Here is a 20,204-nt window from a genome sequence, read left to right as displayed (position 1 = left end):
GCAAGCCCCCAGCGGCCCAGACCAGCCAGGACAGCTACGGATCCACATGCCCCAGGGGACCTACCCAGACTTCCCAGATCTGCCAGGGCCCTCACGCCGGCGGAGGACCCCCTTCTTGGAGGAAACCCCAGGCCCAGCCAGACAGGCAGGGGCTAGCAACCACAAGGCCCCAGGAGCAGCCTGCCCTGGAGTTCCAGCAGCCCCCTGCAGCCCCCAGGCCCAGGATCGCCTCGGACCCACCGTGCTACCGCCACCGAACTACCCCAATGATGTGGAGATGACCGACTGGCCAGAGCCCCCAAAGGTAGACGATTTGATGGGGCCGACCCCTGGGGACCCCCTGACCAGGTGGACTGGGACCCTGCCCCGATGGAGGTGGGGGTAGGAAGTGGCCCAGGGAATGCTGCACCAGAACCCATGGCGCTGTGGAGCGACCTGGATCCCCAGTGCCGTGGTCACATGTAAGCAAACCCCTCCCCCCTCCCCTCCTTGACGGGCTGCTGCCCCGCCCTGAACTGAGCGCTGGGCTTATTCTGTAGAGCCTTATTCGGTGGCCCCCACCCTGAACGGGGGCTGGGCTTCCCAAGACAGCCGGTGTGGCTGTGGTCCCGTCCAGAGCTACGGGCGCTGCCATAGCCCCGGGCACCTACAGTCACCAAGAAACTTTTTGCAAAAGAGACTAACAGGAAGCTTTGAAGAAAAAAGTGTCTCAAATGGAAAAAAATACTGCAAGGAATTTAGCATATTATTTATACAATTTAATGGTTTTTTCTAAATACAAGAAAGGACCCCCCCCTTTTGTCTTAAAACAAAGAGAGTGTTAAGACAAAATAAGAAAGTGGAAAGACCTGCAGTAATTACAGAGCTCTAGAATAAAGCTTGAATGGCTTTGTTATGAGGCACTCCCCTTGTGTGGAACACCCTGTGTTCACTCCAAGGCTTAAACTCTCGTTCTGTATGTCTTGGGGCTCCGGACTTCAGCTATAGGGTGACACCCTTGCGTTTTCGCCTTACAGGGAGGGAGGCACTGGGAGTCAGGGCTCCTGGTTTCAGCCAATGGGCCCTGCAGATGAACTGAAACTAGCAGTGGGCTGCAGACCTCCCTTCCCTCATGGTTAGAACTAAAACCATCAGGCTGGAGTGAAAGGAAACTACTCCCTTGAGCTCCACTCCATTCCCTCAGCTCCTAGAAAACCTGCACAGGATCTGCCAGAGGGATGTTAAAAGGTCTGACACCAGTGAGTGCAGGGCCATCTTCCACTGGGCAGTGGATACAGTTGTGCCGAGGCACAAAGAATCATATATAAGGATTGTACCAGCAGGAGCTCAATACTGCTGAAAGAGTTGGGGAATGTGTCCTTCAGAGATCATTTGCATGAAAATACAAAGGTGTGCGTATGTAATACCTTGTAAACAATGCCTATGGGAGCAGGCACAGCTGTGAGATTTGTCTATTGTAAACAACATGTTGTTGTAAAGTCACAATTTATGCTATCATCCAGTGTAAGAATTGTGGAGTCTCAACAATGCTTGAAGTTTTGTGGGGTTACAGGGTAGTCATCACTACAGTGTAAGATATGGATTGCAGATGGCTCCCCCCAACACATTGTGAATGTGAAAGTGGGGGTATGAAGAAAGTTTGGGTGTGTGGACTGGCTGTTTACAGTATTGGACTGGTGAGCATGAGAGACGAAGGACGCGGCTCAATCCATTCGAGCAGGGGCAGCTAGTTGAGGATTGGTTATGAACTCTGGGTGTGGGATTTTCCCAGGCTTATGGCATATGACACAAAACTTCCTTGTTCTGCCATCCCTGACTACTGACAACAGCCTCTCTCCATCCTCCTTAGAACCTCCCGTCAGGAAACTGAAGGGTGCTATCAAATGACCCCCTCACTCTTCTCTTCTGGAAACTAAGTAAGTCCAAATCTCTCAGCCTCTCTTTGTAGGTCATGTGCTCCAGACCCCTCATCATTTTTGTTACCCTCTGCAGAACTCATGCCAATACATCCACATCCTTTTTATGCTGGGGGGATGGGGTCCAAAACTAGACACAGTACTCCAGATGTGGCCTCACCAGTGCCAAATAAAAGGAAATACTAACTTCTTCTCTACATCTACTGGAAATGCTCCTCCTAATACTCCCCAATATGCCATTAGCCATTTTGGCTCCAAGGCCACACTGTTGACTCACATCCAGACTTTCATCCAGTATAATCCTTAGGTCTTTTTGGCTGCACTGCTACTTAGCCGGTCAGTGCCCAGCCCTGCAACAATGCTTGGGATTCTTCCATCTCAAGTGCAGGACTCTGCACTTGACTTTGTTGAACCACATCAGATTTCTTTTGGCTCAATCCTCCAAGTTACCTAGGTCACTCTGACCCTATCTCTACCTTCCAACCTATATACCTCTCCCCCAGTTTAGCATTACATGGAAATTTGCTGAGGATGCAATCCATTCCCTCATTCCAGTCATTCATAAAGATTTCAAACAATTCAAGCCCAGAACCAATTGCTGGGGCACTCCAGTTGAAACTGACTGCCAACCAGACATTGAGCCATTGATCACTACGGGTGAGTCTACACTAGCTGGCTACTTCGAAGTAGCTGGCACAACGTCAAAATAGCACGCATTGTGTCTACACGCGCCATGCGCTATTTCGACATTAAAATCGACGTTAGGCAGCGAGACATCGAAATTGCTATTCCTATCCAGAGATGGGAATAGCGTCCTACTTCAATGTTCAATGTCGAAGTAGGGTGTGTGTAGACGATCCGCATCCTGCTACATCGAAATACTGGGGTCCTCCATGGCAGCCATCAGCTGAGGGGTTGAGAGACGCTCTGTCCAGCCCCTGCAGAGCTCTATGGTTGCTGCATGCAGCAGCCCTTAGCCCAGGGCTTCTGGCTGCTGCTGGTGCAGCTGGGTGTCCATGCTGTGTGCACAGGGTCTGCAACCAGTTGTTGGCTCTGTGGACCTTGTGCTGTGCAGGCGGAGTGTGTCTGGGGGGGCCCTTTAAGGGAGCAGTTTGCTCTTTCCCCAGAAGGGTTAGTCCAGCCTGTGACCCTGTCCGCAAGCTTTGCTGGCCCCTTATTTCAACGGGGAGCTCTTGTGTGTGTGTAGACCCTCTGCATTTCCTTCCAGGGCGGCTCCTTTCGACATTCCCTGACGCTACTTCAACAATGAACGTTGACGGCACCAGCCCCAGAGGATGTGCAGATAATACTCATCGAAGTAGCTTATTTTGATACTCTTACTTTGAAAGAGGCTACTTCGACATAGTGTGCTAGTGTAGACGTAGCCTACATGTTTGGCCTGACCAACTAGCCAGCTTTCTGTCCACCTTTCAGTCCATTTATCCAATTCATACTTCCTTTACTTGCGGGCAAGAACATTGTGGGAGACTGTATCAAAAGCTTTGCTAAAGTCATTTGCAGGCATTCACTAAAAAACCGCAGAGGGTGCACTTATATGAGAGCTGGAAAATAATAGATAGAGTTAGGGTTGCTGGGTGCAGAGAGACATGGGCATGGCTGGGGGACAGCAAAGGCAAAGATTACAATGAGAACATAAGAACATAAGAATGGCCACACTGGGTCAGACCAAAGGCCCATCCAGCCCAGTAACCTGTCTGCCGACAGTGGCCAGTACTAGTTGCCCCTGAGTGGGTGGACTGAAGACAATGATCGAGCGATTGTCTCCTGCCATCCATCTCCAGCCTCTGACAATCAGAGGCCAGGAACACCATTCCTACCCTTGGCTAAGAGCCTTTTATGGACCTGACCTACGTGAATTTATTTAGCTCTTTCTTAAATTCTTTTATAGTCCTAGCCTTCACAGTCTCCTTTGGAAAGGAGTTCCACAGGTTAACTATGGGCTGAGTGAAGAAGTGTCTTTTATTAGTTTTAAACCTGCTACCCATTAATTTCATTTGGTGTCCTCTAGTTCTTCTATTATGGGCACAAGAAAATAACTTGTCCTTATTCACCCTCTCCACACCTGTCAATTTTATATACCTCTATCATGTCCCCCCTCAGTCTCCTCTTTTCTAAACTGAAAAGTCCCAATCTTTTTAGCCTCTCCTCATACAAGACCTGTTCCAAGCCCATATTCATTTTAGTTGCCCTTTTCTGAACCTTTTCCAGTGCCAGGATATCTTTCTTTGGGTGAGGAGACCACATCTGTACACAATATTCGAGATGTGGGTGTACCATAGATTTACATAGGGGCAGTAAGATACTCCTTGTCTTATTTTCTCTCCCTTTTTTAATAATGCCTGACATCCTATTTATCTTTTTGACAGCCTCTGCACACTGCGTGGATGTTTTCAAGGAACTATCCATGATAACTCCAAGATCTCTTTCCTGATTAGTTATAGCTAAATTAGCCCCCATCATATTGTAAGTATAGTTGGGGTTATTTTTTCCAATGTGCATTACCTCACACTTATCCACATTAAATCTCATTTGCCATTTTGTTGCCCAATCACTTAGTTTAATGAGATCTTTTTGAAGTTCCTCAGTCAGCCTTTGTCTCGACTATCTTGAACAGTTTAGTGTCATGTGCAAACTTTGCCACCTCACTGCTCACCCCCTTCTCCAGATCATTTATGAATAAATTGCACAGGATTGGTCCTAGGACTGACCCTTGGGGGACACCACTAGTTACCCCTGTCCATTTGGAAAATTTACCGTTTATGCCTACCCTTTGTTTCCTGTCCTTTAACCAGTTCTCAGTCTATGAAAGGACCTTCCCTCTTATCCCATGACAACTTAATTTACACAAGAGCCTTTGATGAGGTACCTTGTCTAAGGCTTTCTGGAAGTCTAAGTATACTAAATCCTCTGGATCTCCCCTGTCTGCATGTTTGTTAACCCCTTCAAAGAGCACGTTGATTTTTCAGTTTCTTCGCCTTCTTTTCCTTGACCCTCATCCTGACTTACCAGTCTTTTCAAGTATCAGAGGGGTAGCTGTGTTAGTCTGGATCTGTAGCAGCAACGAAGGGTCCTGTGGCACCTTATAGACTAACAGAAAAGTTTAGAGCATGAGCTTTCATGAGTTAACTCACTTCTTCAGATGCATCTGAAGAAGTGAGTTAACTAACGAAAGCTCATGCTCTAAACTTTTCTGTTAGTCTATAAGGTGCCACAGGACCCTTCGTTGCTGCTACAGTCTTTTCAAAGCAGTGCACAGCAGTTAGTATCCACTTTGGGCATATCAGAACCCTGCCGCCATGAATGCTGCTGTTCTTCAGGAGAACCTCTTGGTAGTGCCCTGAGCATAAGGGGCAAGGCCTCCCCCGTAGTGACCTGGTCTTCATCTTCCTCTGCGATTGCAGTAGAGAGGCACATGTCAGCCTCCGGCAGGAAAGGGACTGGCGCGAGCATCAGTCACTTCTGGATGGATTGGCCATTGGCAGCATGACAGTGAGTCACCGCTCACACACACCTGTGCAGAAGCAGCCGGTGAACTGAGGTTGTACCAGGTGCGGTATCTCCAGTGAGAATAGGAATGCATCACTGCCACTGGAAAAACCACACGTTTTCCAGAAAGAGGAATTCCAACTTGGACAGCAATAGAGAGAGACACCAAGGGATCATGGGAACAAAGGGCTGATGACACACAGGCAGATGGAAAGGGCTCAACTGGTTTAACTGGAAAGTAAGGCTAAGGTGGCAGCTGATTGTTCTTTCTAAACACAGCAGGATGGGGAGCAGTGTTCCCTCGATTTTTTGCCATTGGTGGGCAGAATAAATGCTGATATGGGCTCCAAGCCATGGGTGGATGTACGCCACCCGCAGAAACATATACACTGCCCACTGTGGGTGGCTGTCGGCACTCTGCTAATCACTTGGGCAGCAGCTGACTCTCTGCTGGGTGACCATCCAAATGCTCAGCTTGCCAAGAATACCGGTAGGGAAAGGGTTGGAAGTATAAGTACAAGAGATGGAGAGTGCTGTAGGGACAAGACCAAATGGAGATAAGCACCATGGATAAAGCAAGGCTGAGAACTGGAAAATATGTTACTGAGCAGCGAAGGAAGGAAGTTGTGGAACAGGAAGAGGGGAGCAAAAATCTTCATATTTTGAATTTGGAGCCTGATACACATATGCGATCAAGCTACCGATGGGAGCAGGGGCTGGACAAGATGACCCAGGAAGTCCCTTCAGTTTGGCAAGGTTCAAACGATTTCCAGTAGTTTTTTGAAATACTCAAGCCTCTTCAGCAGGGACATGAAATTTTGCCACCAGGACAGGGAGGTGCCTTTTGCTGTTGGCGTGTAACTTCACCAACATATGGTCAAATTACAAAGATCTGGAGATTGCAAATTACTAATGCACAGGAGACCAGTGTGTTGGTAAGGGACTGGTTTTTCTAAGCTTATTGCAATGCAAATAATTAAAATTTCATATACTTTCAGAAAGAAGGCTTTGCCATCAGCAAAACCCATTTTGTCAAAGTTGAAAATTTTGACAGGACTGTGTTCACTGTGTAGTACCCAGAGGTACTGAGACCTCATCTGGGGTGAATGAAGGCTCTGCTCTACAGCCTCAGCTGAGAACCAGCTGGCCCTTAGCTCATGTGTTAGAGTGCAGGGCTTTAGACCCTGTGCTCACAGGTGCTATCCTTAGCATTGGCAACCTGGGTCTGTCAGCATCACAACTGCACTGCCAATTTTTAAAAAACAGATCAAAGTCTCTTTTATAGATGCAGCTCCACAATCAAAATACATCACCCATGATGCACTAGCTTTTCCTAACCAAGAGTGGCATGCCGCTTCCATTGGATACACAGTGAAACCAGAGCACTGGAAATTATCAGAGAGGGTCCTTGAAATTATTTTAATAATGTTTGTGCACTTGTCTTTGCAGAATTACCATTGTAATAGATATGAGGCTCTATCTACTCTATAAAAATGGTACATTTTGAAAACAGCTTTTAATTTAAAGACATCCACATTTCAGTGAAATTAATGCCCCCTTCTCCCAAAAAGCAAATATTTTGTTTGGTTGGTATTTATTAAAATTCCTTCCTTGTGCCCTGCTTTGGGATGAAAACAGATTGTGATATCGTAGCTCCCTGCCCGTTCCAAAATCAACACATATTAATCTGAGATAAGATCGGAATATATCAATTTCCTTTCACAAGCTGTGGAATACCCCATGCAACTGCTAGGAATTTCACATTTCTCGAGCTGCAACCTGTCTTCAGCAACAATTCTGCGACACTTGTGATGAAACCGCAGAACCTTCTCACCCCACCCAACTTTGGTTACTCACTTAACTCTTTTCCTCCCGGCTGCTGCCCTGGCTACCAGTACCTCATTGGTCCATGGCGATTGCGGCAATGGATACAATGGGTGGAGTCACCGGTTTTACTGCATGGAAAGAGATCGACAGGGAATCATTGGCCTTGGGCATCTTCAGGAGGACAGATGGTCTTGTATGTGTGGTGCTCGCTTAAGATTCATAGAATCATAGAGGGCTAGAAGGGACCTCGGGAGGTCATTGAGTCCAGGCCCCCTGCCCAAAGCAGGACCACCCCCAACTAAGTCATCCCAGCCAGGGCTTTGTCAAACCAGGTCTTAAAAACCTCTCAGGAGATTCCACCACCTCTCTAGGCAATGCATTCCAGTGCTTCCCCAACCACCCAGTGAAGCAGTTTTTCCTAATATCCAACCTACTCCTCTCTGGAGCAGACAGGGAGCTGCAGACAGGGGAGTTTAAGAGGGAGAGCAAGTAATCCTGCCGCTGCAGAAGCTACCAGGTGAGAGCGCTGGCTTTTGGGGTGAGTGAGTGGGCTTAACTGTTTGAATTTGAACTGCCATTTTGATTTCAGGTGGGTGAGTTTCAGTTTCTGTGGCAGTTGGGACTGCGTGTCTGACCTTTGTTCCCTTGATTAGCCTTCCCCTATGTGACTGACAGGGGAGAGGGCCTGACCCAGGACAGGCGGCTTTAAAAGCCAGGGGCAAGGGTGACCAGCGGAGCGAAGCGGACAGGGAGCTGCGGACAGGGGAGTTTGGGAGGGAGTTTGACAGAGGGAGGCCTATGATGGTTAGGAAGACCCATAACACTGTGCCAGCACTACTGCTGTCTCCTCCACTTGTGCCTGTAGCCAGACCGACTGCCTGACCATGGATGCCTCTACTCAGATCCTGGTGTGGCTTTGCAGGGGCTGTGGCTTGCAGTTCCCACTCACTGATATCCAGGCTGGGGGGACCATCCAGTGTGAAAGGTGCCTGCTGGTGGAATCTCTCAGGCAGCAGGTGGGAGAGCTTCAGGAGGAGGTAGCCAGGTTGAGGAGTATCCAACTCCATGAGCAGTTCCTGGATAGTATTCATAGAATCATAGAACACAAGGACTGGAAGGGGCTCATTTCCCCCACTCCCTGTAGGGCATTGCTGTCATCGTGGCATAGGCAGACAGTCGAGGTGCAGAGAAACTGCTGGCTAATGGATGTGTAGGAAAGAGCAGGGACCCAGTAGTGACAGCAGAACAAGGAGCAATGGTCTGAAGTTACAGAATCACAGAATCATAGAGTACTAGGACTGGAAGGGACCTTGAGAGGCCATCGAGTCCAGCCCCCTGCCCCAATAGCAGGACCAAGTACTGTCTAAACCATCCCTCAGAGGCCAAGAAGAAAGGCTGAAAGAATTGGGCTTGTTTAGTTTGGAAAAGAGAAGACTGAGGGGGGGACATGATGGTGGTTTTCAGGTATCTAAAAGGGTGTCATAAGGAGGAGGGAGAAAATTTGTTCTTTTTGGCCTCTGAGGATAGAACAAGAGGCAATGGACTTAAACCGCAGCAAGGGAGGTTTAGGTTGGACATTAGGAAAAAGTTCTTAACTGTCAGAGTGGTCAAACAGTGGAATAAATTGCCAAGGGAGGTTGTGGAATTTCCATTGCTGGAGATATTTAAGAACAGGTTAGATAGATGTCTATCAGGGATGATTTAGACAGTACTTGGTCCTGCCATTGGGGCAGGGGGCTGGACTTGATGGCCTCTCAAGGTCCCTTCCAGTCCTAGTACTCTCTGATTCTGTAACTTCAGATCATTGCTCCTTGCTCTTCTGACACCACTGGGTCCCTACTCGTCCTTATACATCCATTAACCAGCAGTTTCTCTGCACCTCGACTACCTGCCTGTGCCACGATGACAGCAATGCCCTACAGGGAGTGGGGGAAATGGATTATGGAATCCAAGGAGCTATCTGCCCTCCATGACTGTAGCATCTCAGCGCCTCCCAATCTTTACGGTATCACCAGGAGGTGAGGGGCAGCAAACTGAACAGTGGAACCACAGACCAGTGACTACAGTCAGGCTGGGTCAGGACAGGAGGGAGAGAAGAGGAAGGCGCACACAACAGAGTGGGGTGGAAGGGTCAGGCAATGGAGAAGGTGCTGTTCTAAGGGTTAATTACTGACCATTTCCCCTGCAGAGAACAGAGACAGGAAGAAAGGTGGATTTACTCCTCTGACTCCCCAGAAGCCAACCTACTGGAGCCAAGTGTCTGGGGGTGGAGGGAGGTACCCAGCTGCTGGTATGTGGGGCATCTCCCTAGCTATGGCAATCACAATGACTCACAGGGACACCCCTTTTCTCTGGTATATAAAGTGGTCTGTTGCCCCAGATGATCACTCCCTTTTCCCAAGACACAACTGCTGGTGTCTCTTCTGCTCCCAAGGGTCCTGGCCAGGCACTGCAGGTGAAGCAGAGTGAGTCCAGCCTCTGTCATCAAGCTCTCTAGGCGGGTGCGGTGGAGGGGCTGAGGGGGCTTGGTGCAAAGGAGAGAGCTGAGGTTAAGGGAGAGATGTAGGGAGGTGGGTTGTGGCCATCATGCCGTTAATAGGGTGATTCTGGGATTCCAGACGGCATCACTCTGTTTTGGTGTGTTGTTGGGATGGAGCCAGGCCTGAGCTCTGCTATTGTGCGGGCAAGAGGGTGAAATTCAGGGTATTCAGTGGAGACAGAGTGGAAGTTGGGGTGCTCAGCTGAAAATCTGAAGCTACGCCCGCTAATCTCAGCACTGCTGCCACCTTCCTTTAGGATATTGGACCAAATGTTTAGACACTCTGTGCCTTGGTTTCCCCATCTGTGCCATGGGGACCATAGACATGCCCAGCCTCACCAAAGTGTGGAGAGGAGGAATATGGTAAAGACTGGGAGGTGCTGAGATGCTACAGTCATGGAAGGCAAGATAGCACCTGAGATCCATTAACTGCTATTTTAATAAGCTGTTTATGGGGGTTTTGCTCTCCTCTGTTATTGGGGCAACACACAAGAAAGCGAACGAGAAGAGGAGAGATGGAGTTCAGTCCAGCTCACGGAAATCTTTGTCATGTGGGTTGAATTTTAGTCCCTCATCGCTCAACAGATCAGATCTTTCATAGAGCAGTTTGGGACTGGGCAGAAGTGGAAGACGGAGCCAAACTGAGGAGAGTGGGTCCCCATTGACATCAGACCATTAGAGCATTGATTTCCCAACCCGCTACTCAGCTTAGTGCACTGCTACCATCACCTGACACATTGACAAATGTGAGTTTGAGGAATAACAGGGACTCAAGCCTGGCTTTCCTGAAGCCTAAGTGATCATCAAACATGTGAGACCATCCATCCTCCTGAAGATGCCCATAGCCAACGATCAGGAGGTGCTGAGATGCTACAGTTGTAGGGTATTGTTGTCACTTCTTGATTCAGGCAGGGCAGCCTAGGGACAGAGAAACTGCTTGCTCAAGCCTGGCTTTCCTGACTCTTAAGCAAGCATCTTACCCGCGTGTCACCTGTCCTCCCGAAGACACCCGGGGCCAATGATTCCCTGTCGATCTCTTTCCCTGCAGTAAAACCAGCGACTCCCGACTATATCCATCACCGCAACCACCATGGAGCTGCTGATCATTGTGATGCTGGTACTTGGCGCAGCAGCAGCAGGTAGGAAAAAGATTTAAGGGAGAAACCAAATGTGGGTGGGATGAGAGGTTTCTGCACTTTCAGCACAGGCCCTTCTAGGAGTGTCTTGGAGTCGTTGCTTAAGACATGTGATTGCACAGGAAGAGCAAAGTTCCCGGCATAGGTTACATAAGGTAATTAGTATATTCAGGCCTTGTCTCTGATTAGTTTTCCTGGTTTGTGGAGCTGGCAGGGAGCCACGATTTCGCAGTCTGTTTTTGCCGCAAGTCAGGACAGAAGGAAAGAATGTTAAAACTTTTCAGGAATAAGGGGACTTTGAAGTTGCCCTGGTACTTCAAAGTACCAGCGGGTGAGCTGCGGCTACACGCGTGCCAGTACTTTGAAGTTAAACACTTCGAAGTTGCTGGGGGGGTGCGGAATTTGCTTAATGTAGAGCTGCCTGTGCATGGCAGAACTTCATTAGTAAACTCCCAACACCCTAATTACCACCCTTCCTTCCAGGGAAGATGGTAGCGTAGACAAGTTGGGTGAGGAGAGGCTAGTGCATCATGGGAATCCCTGGCTCTGAGGCACCATGGGAGATGTAGTTTGATAGTGGAGCCCAGCCCATACAGGGGATGGCTTTATTTTGAACTTTTTAAAAGAGCAGCATCACTAGCAACATATTTTCACAGAAATTTTCAGCTCTGACCAAATCGCATTTCCTGTTGGGAAGAAGTTTCAGAGTTTTAATTATTTATATTGCAGTAAAGCCTAGAAATGCCACTCCATGACCAACCATTTCCTCACCTTAGCATGTGTAATGTTTAATTTCTGGAGTGTTATAATCTGAACACATATTGGTGATTTTTCTTCGGAAAAGCAAAAGGCACCTCCTTGGCTTCCGGGTTATTCCTTTGCAAAATGTCAGCTTCCTATTGCCAAGGTGCAAAAGTGCTTCAAAAAGCGATTGGAGACCTCTTGGAATACTGCACAAAGGACCTATCATTTCTGAACTCCTTCCTAGAAACGGCTGAACTGAATCTTTCTAAAACAGGGCTACAGACAGCCAGAGTGGAAAATTTTGACCTGAAATGTTCAGCAATTAACACAGGGTTTAATCAGGGGAAGTGTGAGGCAACTTTGTCTGTAAGTGTTAATTCCAGCACTGCCTATGAGAGTTTATCATCCTGTGAGAGCAAGCTGGTTTTGCACATAAATTCTGCCTACACAAATATTCTGCTCACCCTCCCTGCAAATAAACTGGACTTTTTTATTTTAATTGAAACATGAACCATTCTGATCTGGAAATCATAGAACATGAGATGTCACCCAGTTCCATCCCCTGCACTCTTGGGAGGACCAAACACCATCTAGATCATCCCTGTTAGATATTTATCTAACCTCTTCTTAAATATGTTCAACCATGGAGTTTATAAAACCACCCGAGGCAATTTATTCTGGTAACTAGCCACCCCGACAGCTCATTGCTTCTTGTCCTATTTTCAGAGGCTAAGGAGAATAATTTTTCTCCCTCCTCCTTGTAACACCCTTGTAGGTACTTGAAAGTTGCCACCATATCCCCTCTCAACCTTCTCTTTTCCAAACTAAACCAACCCAATTCCTTTTTATCTCATAGGCTGTATTTTCTGGACCTTCAATCATTTTAGTTGCTCTTTTCTGGACCGTTTCCAATTTTTCTACATCTTTCCTAGCGCGTGGGGCCCAGAGGAGGACACAGGGCTCCAGCTGAGGCCTAATCAGTGCAGAGTAGAGCGGAAGAATGACTTCTTGTGTTTCGCTCACAACACTCTTCTTAATGCATCGTGCATCGTGCTTTCTTTTTTTTGCAACAATGTCACACTGTATTTCTACTTAGCCTGTGGTCTGCTGTGACCCCCAGATCCCTTTCTGCAGTACTCCATCCTAGGGAGTCATTTCCCATTTTGCATGTGTGAAACTGATTGTCCCTCCAAAGTGCAGCACTTTACATTTGTCCTTATTGAAATTCATCCTTGACAAGGTCCTGACTGGGATGACTTAGTGGGGGGTTGATCCTGCTTGAAGCATGGGGCTGAACTAGATGACCCTTGAGGTCCTTTCCAGCCCTAAGATTCTATGATTCTATGATTTATGGAGCTCAAACCATTTCTCCAGTTTGTCCAGATCATTTTGAAGTCTGACCTTAACCTCCAAAGCACTTGCAACCCCTCCCAACTTGATACCATCTGCAAATTTAATAGGCAATAATCTCTGTGCCATTATGTAAATCATTGACGAAGATATTGAACAGAGCTGGTCCCAGAACTCATCCCAGTAGAATGACACTTGTTCCATTCCAGCATGAATGTGAACCCTTAATAACTACATTCTGTGACAAGTATTAGAGGGGTAGCTGAGTTAGTCTGTATCTGCAATAACAAGAAGTCCTGTGGCACCTTACAGACTAACAAATGCTTTGGAGCATAAGCTTCTGTGGGCAAAGACCCACTTCATCAGATGTATGAGTGGGGGTGTTCCAGAGGAGGGTTTAAATATATGGGCTTATGAAAAGGAGGGGGTCCCACTCAAGAGGAGGGTTCAGTCACAGAGGATGTGGCCCATTATCAGCAGTTAATGTGGAGTTGTGATTGAAAATGGGCCTCACCGTCCCTGACCTGGTTTCTCTTCTCTTGATGTTCACAACTACACATTAACTGCTGATAATGGGCCGTCTTCCATGACTGAACTGACCTTTTCAGCTGTGGCCCTCCTCTTGACTGGGACTACCTCCTTTTCATAAGCCCGTATATTTAAACCCTCCTCTGGAACCCCCATTCATGCATCTGACGAAGTGGGTCTTTGCCCACGAAAGCTTATGCTCCAAAATATCTGTTAGTCTATAAGGTGCCACCTGACTTCTTGTTAATCTCTGTGAGCGGTTATCCAGCAGTTACACGCCAACTTGATAGAAGCTCCATTTAGGTTGCATTTCCATAGTTTATGGATAAAAAGGTCGTGTGAGACTGTACCAAATCCTTTGCTAATGTCTGCGTATACCACATCTACCGCTTCCCCCTCCACGAGGCTTGTTGTCCTATCAAAGAAAACTATCAGGTTGGTCTGAGGTGATTTGTACTTGGCCAGTCCATGCTGACTGTTACCCAGCAATGCTGCCCCAGTTCATGGGAGTTATAGCATAGGCTCTTGAGGCCTCTATCCTCCTCTGCTGGCCAAGCTCTGTGGGCAGCCAACATCATCCATGACACACCTCTCTTGGTGAGGGAAGGTGACAGCATTATGGGTCACAGCATTATGGGTGTCACTGGCTGTGGTGCATCCTGGGAGATTGTTGCCTAATTTAGAAGGTTATCACATTAATTTGGATAACATGGGTTATAAACTTCCTGATTAATCAGATCAGAAGATAACAAAGTTTTATCTGAGAATCAGGCTACATGAAATATTCAACAGACCCTCATGGTATGACGAGACGCTCACACTGAGGTGAAAATAGTTTAAAGATTTGCTAAGATATGTGGAATAGTGATCAAATAGTGATCAAATGGTAAAATAAATCAGAGTTACAAATGCATTATTATTACTTCAAAGATGAAGCAAGCTTCCTGCCCCACCACTCTCCTGCAGCCCCACCCCCAGCACACTCTTGTACCCCGCTCTCGCCCAGATCCCAAACCCCAGACTTACTTGGCATCGTCCCTTGCACCCAACCCAAGCCCACTTCCTGGCAGCTCCCTCACACACTGAACCCCACATTTTTTGCTCCAGCCCAGAATCTCAGGGTGCCCACAAAAATCTACCAGCCCTGCCCCTCCCCCCATGAGGGAAATAAGAAAAATTAGTTGGTTGCTTGCTTGTTTTTGTTTTGTTTTTCAGTTGGGGACCATGTCAGTGCAGTGGGGAGGGAGGTTGGTTTTTTTCGCTTCTCACGTGTGTGCTCCCTGACTGATTTTTCTGTGGAGCAGTGGCCCCAACCCAAAGAAGGTTTCCCATTGCTGCTATAAAGCTTTGGTTAATATGCTCACACCTTCCTTGAGAAGGACCAGCCTCACTACTGGTATGCCAACCTAGTTGAGGTCCAGATTCCTCAATTCTCAAGTGAGAGGTGCTGAAGCAGACCTTGATGCTAAGAGTGATAAAAGCTATATTAGACTATTTCACTGAATGATATGAAACTTAAAACTACGGGACTGTTAGAGAAAAAGCCATCACGGAGTCCGGGGCACCTTAAAGATGAAGGCAATGTCTTCACTAGATAGCCTGTTGACAAAACTGGCATTTTGTTGACAAAACTTGCAAAGCATCCACATTACAAATGCAGTCTCTCGATAGTAAATCGACAGAATGCGTCACTTTTGTGAACAGCGTTCTGCCATTCCCCGAGGAGGCAGGATGCCTCTGTCGACAGAATCTCTAGACTGAAAGCAACTATGGACACTCTGGGGCACCCTCTGCCAACAGGCAGCGCTTCCAAGTCACGAGGCAGCCCTGTCTACTGAGCTTCTGGTTGGCCATTCTGTCAAGAGAACGGCCGGGCAGTTAACAGAGTGGATTGCTTTTTCGACCTGCTTTGCTGTCTGGCCACAATCTGTCAACAACTTCTGTAACTTCTGTCAGCAAATCACTGTGGTGTAGGTGTAACCTAACAGTTTCATGACATAACAAAATTATTAGTCTTTAAGGTGCCATCAGAGTCCTTGTTTTTGCTGAAACAACACAGCTACCTCTGAAATCAGACTTTTAGAAAGACAAAGTTTAGAGAATTAGAAGCTTGCTTAGAAAACAACCTTACCCTCCTACTACCAAAGTACCTAGTATATAACTACCTAATTACTTTAATCAAGCCCTTAGCACTCCTTTTTATAAGGCTTCTGTGCTTGGGAACCTCCTTCTACATCCAAACTTATTTTCCTCCTCCACAAAAATCTTAAAATAGACTTACTTTATAGGCTCAATACACATGGTATGTTTGTATGTATTGATGATGTATATGCATGTTAATGACATTCAATCATTCTCACATGTGTTATTTTTCTTCTTGTGGTACACCTAGTACATTTGGAAGTACGTCTAGAAGGCCCCTCTGCCATTAAAGGTCACTTTATTTTAGCAAGATCTATCTAGATGAAGGGTCCTGAACATATGTCAGATGGATTTACGATCTAGGTGAAACCTCCCAGACATATGTAAGCCACCTCTGCTGGGGGAGTGAAAAATCCCAGATATAAATGTTTTAACTTTGCCTTAGCTCAACATACAGGATATGGCCAGTAGGTCCCTTATGTTACAGCCAAACTTATATAAACTTATAAACCCATAATAGTAATAATAATAATAATAATTAATAATAACAACAATAATAAACCCCATAATAAAAAGACAAGTAATCAACCCTATACAGACATAAGAAATCTATAAGAAATTCTATATCTATAGGTAGGCAAGCAGGCTAGCCCCATAGACTCCACTCTACTCTTTGTTGGTGTGATATGTCAAATGAACTCCATCAAACGTGCAGATGTGAATGATCAGGCATTCAAGGGGGCAGTTTCAACCCTAATTTCCACTGTTTGAGGAAGTGGAAAACTATTATAGAACTCGTACTCTGCAACCTGGTGCATTCCTTGAGACATACAGTTGTCATCATAATGATATATAGTTGTGACCCTCCTCTGGAACACCCACTCATGGACCTGACAAAGTGGGTCTTTGCCCATGAAAGCTTATGCTCCAAAATATCTGCTAGTCTATCAGGTGCCACAGGACTTCTTAGCTGCGTCTACACGTGCACGCTACTTCGAAGTAGCAGCACCAACTTCGAAATAGCACCCGTCGCGTCTACACGCGTCGGGCGCTATTTCGAAGTTAACTTCGACATTAGGTGGCGAGACGTCGAAGTCACTAACCTCATGAGGAGATAGGAATAGCGCCCTACTTCGACGTTCAACGTCGAAGTAGGGACCGTGTAGACGATCCGCGTCCCGCAACGTCAAAATTGCTGGGTCCTCCATGGCGGCCATCAGCTGGGGGGTTGAGAGATGCTCTCTCTCCAGCCCCTGCGGGGCTCTATGGTCACCGTGGGCAGCAGCCCTTAGCCCAGGGCTTCTGGCTGCTTCTGCGGCAGCTGGGGATCTATGCTGCAGGCACAGGGTCTGCAACCAGTTGTCAGCTCTGTGTATCTTGTGTTGTTTAGTGCAACTGTGTCTGGGAGGGGCCCTTTAAGGGAACGGCTTGCTGTTGAGTCCGCCCTGTGACCCTGTCTGCAGCTGTGCCTGGCATCCCTATTTTGATGTGTGCTACTTTGACGTGTAGACGTTCCCTCGCTGCGCCTATTTCGATGTTGGGCTGAGCAACGTCGAAGTTGAACATCGACGTTGCCGGCCCTGGAGGACGTGTAGACGTTATTCATCGAAATAGACTATTTCGATGTCGCAACATCGAAATAAGCTATTTCGATGTTGGCTGCACGTGTAGACGTAGCCCTTGTGTTTTTGCAGATACAGACTAACTGAGCTAACCCTCTGATGGTTGTCATCAATATTTGGCACCAGTCTAAGTCTTTGCTTACAGCTGTTAGATTTATACACTGAGGCTACATCTACACTACCACAGTCTGTCCACAAAAGTAACTGTCGGAAGAATCTACCGGCAAAAGCTCTGTCAACAGATTGCGTCTACACATTAAAGTAGGTCGAAAGAGCAATCCACTCTGTTGACAGAGAGCAGTCAGACTGCCCAGCCCTCTCTTGACAGAATGGCTGACTGGAAGCTCTGCAAACAGGGCTATCTGGTGAACTGGAAGCCCTGTTTGTCAACAAAAGGGCCCTGGTGTGTCTACACTACATTTTTGTTCACAGAACTCTGTCAACAGAAGCGTTATTCCTCAACGCAGAAAGGGATAACAGTGTCAGGGAAAGTGCTCTGTTCAGTTGAGGTTGTCGGCAAAACACATTTTGTGTGTAGACATTCTAAGAGTTTTGTCAACAAAAGGCCACTTTTGTCCCCAAAAATCTGTCATGTAGACACGGCCTGTGTGTTTCCTGGAATAATGAAGTAATCCCTATAACTATTTCTTGGACTATAACCCATCCTTTTAATTCAACGTTCAAGCCAGGGTTGTTAAAGATAAATCATCTTTATTCATTAATTGGGTAGTCACTTGCTAGTCTTATCCAGATCATTAGTCATTTCTAAGAGGTGGGTCTCTTGATGGAGCTAACAATGACTTTAATTGCAATACTGCTGTGGGGATATAGACAAGAAATGTGGGTGTGCTCTGGATTGTTAAATCCTGGTTGTCTGGATCCAACTGGATAATGGTGATGTTTTCAACAGTGGGAAGAGGGGAACTTGCTTGACTCCCAATCAAAGCAGGCTACTTTAGAATAAAACAGAAATGTGGGTCTTTGATAGGACACTCCAATGGACCATATAAGTACCTCTTTTGATTGCTTACCATGCAAAATTGGTCATTTCCAGAACAGGTTGCTCTCTGCATCAGAGTCTTCCACTTGGTCGGCCTCATCAGGCATGATGATGATTTGTTCCAAGACCCCTCTCCCAGTCTACACAGAACAGTGTTTATCTCAAACACATTACAAGACAAGTCATTTGTGGAGCTTTGCAGATGTGGGTTGAGCTGTGATAGACCACCAAGGGAGCAACATTGATGCACTCCTTTTAGACGCCATTTTTATGGGGACCTATTGAACGGACTGCCAACAATTGCCTACACACATCATTGTCTGGGTCCCCGACCACCACCACCCATCCTCTTCTCTCAGGGATAGCGATCGTAGAACTGCCATCCCGAGGAATAAGCGTCCCATGCCGTCCAGTCAGTGGAGTCTTCTGATCCCGTCTCTGAGAGGGTCTCCGTTGCAGCATTCTCCATCATATCACCTCTGCAGAAAGCTTGAACTACAAGGTGCCCATGAACAAGGAGAAGATTAGAACAATCAGGGGTCAGCAGTCAAGCTCTGCACTCCTCAATCTTAAAACAAAAAGCCGTCAAGCAGCACTTTAAAGACTAGCAAAATAGTTTATTAGGTGAGCTTTCGTGGGACAGACCCACTTCTTCAGACCGTAGCCAGACCAGAACAGACTCAATAGTTAAGGCACAGGGAACCGAAAGCAGTAAGCAAGGAGGACAAATCAGAAAAAGATAATCAAGGTGAGCAAATCAGAGAGTGGAGGGGTAGGGGAGAAGGTCAAGAATTAGATTGAGCCAAGTATGCAAACAAGCCCCTATAGTGACTCAGAAAGGGCTTGTCTGCATACTTGGCTCAATCTAATTCTTGACCTTCCCCCCCACTCCTCCACTCTCTGATTTGCTCACCTTGATTATCTTTTTCTGATTTGTCCTCCTTGCTTACTGCTTTTGGTTCTCTGTGCCTTAAAAATTGAGTCTGTTCTGGTCTGGCTGTGGTCTGAAGAAGTGGGTCTGTCCCACGAAAGCTCACCTACTAAACCATTTTGCTAGTCTTTAAAGTGCTACTTGACTGCTTTTTGTTTTGATAGTGTATAGACTAGCACAGCTTCCTCTCTGTTACTCCTCAATCTTGTGTAACTTACACAGCTAGATAGGTCGATCATAGATACATCGATTCCAGCTACGCAATTGCCGTTGCTGGAATTGTGTATCTACAATCAACTTTAAGGTCTAGTAGAGACCTGGCCTAAGAGAGAGCAAGATGATCTCTGAGCATTGCAGCCCAGTGGGGTTTGTACATGAGGCATAGAAACAGAGAAGAAGAAACAATAGGCTGAGCTGGGGAAAGGGATAGCTGTGGGATGTTTGCTTGTGGCGTGCACTTAGCTGGGGAGAAATCTGAATGAGAAATTGGAGGGACTTAGAAAAGCCCAGCAAACTTTGGAGGAGAAAGACAAGGAGTTACACAGGGACACGCACACCCCCACGATGGGCTGTGTAAGCCATCAAAATTTCTAGGGACTGCTCTGGGTGCACCAGTTTAATACTACTGCATAGGCAGGCCCACGGAAGGGGGGCAAAGGTGACAGTAGCTCCCAGGCCTGGAATTTCCCGGGCCCCTTTGAAATGTGGCAGAGTGCTGCACACCGCTCCGCAGGCAGCGCCGAGGGAATGGCCTGGGAGCACCAGGTCTGACGTCTCCAAGCCCCACCCCTTCTGCCTTTGGCCCCACCCCTTCCAGCAGCAGAGAGCCAGGTTCCCCTCCCACCTTGCACCCAGGTCCACGGTGCCTCTCAGCATCGCTGTGCACAGGACCCTATACACCCTGAGGATGGCCCTGGCCCAGCAGCATGGGGGCTGCCCATGGTCGCTGTGTAACCCACACA

The 20,204-nt window shown here is 47.2% G+C and overlaps 1 protein-coding gene across 1 annotated transcript in view; it reads left to right on the top strand.

The window, feature by feature from the left end:
* The first annotated feature begins 10,879 nt into the window (after positions 1–10,879).
* Positions 10,880–20,204, top strand: part of LOC142004032 (anionic trypsin-like) — a 33,817-nt gene continuing 24,492 nt past the window's right edge. The window contains exon 1 of the mRNA XM_074981453.1: positions 10,880–10,928. Coding sequence (XP_074837554.1) covers positions 10,880–10,928 — 49 coding nt within the window. The remainder of the gene's footprint in view (positions 10,929–20,204) is intronic.

Source organism: Carettochelys insculpta, chromosome 30 (genome assembly GCF_033958435.1).
Source record: "Carettochelys insculpta isolate YL-2023 chromosome 30, ASM3395843v1, whole genome shotgun sequence".
Taxonomy (NCBI): domain Eukaryota; kingdom Metazoa; phylum Chordata; order Testudines; family Carettochelyidae; genus Carettochelys; species Carettochelys insculpta.
Note: the sequence above shows the minus strand (reverse complement) of the source record. Positions and strands in the feature narration are given on the sequence as shown.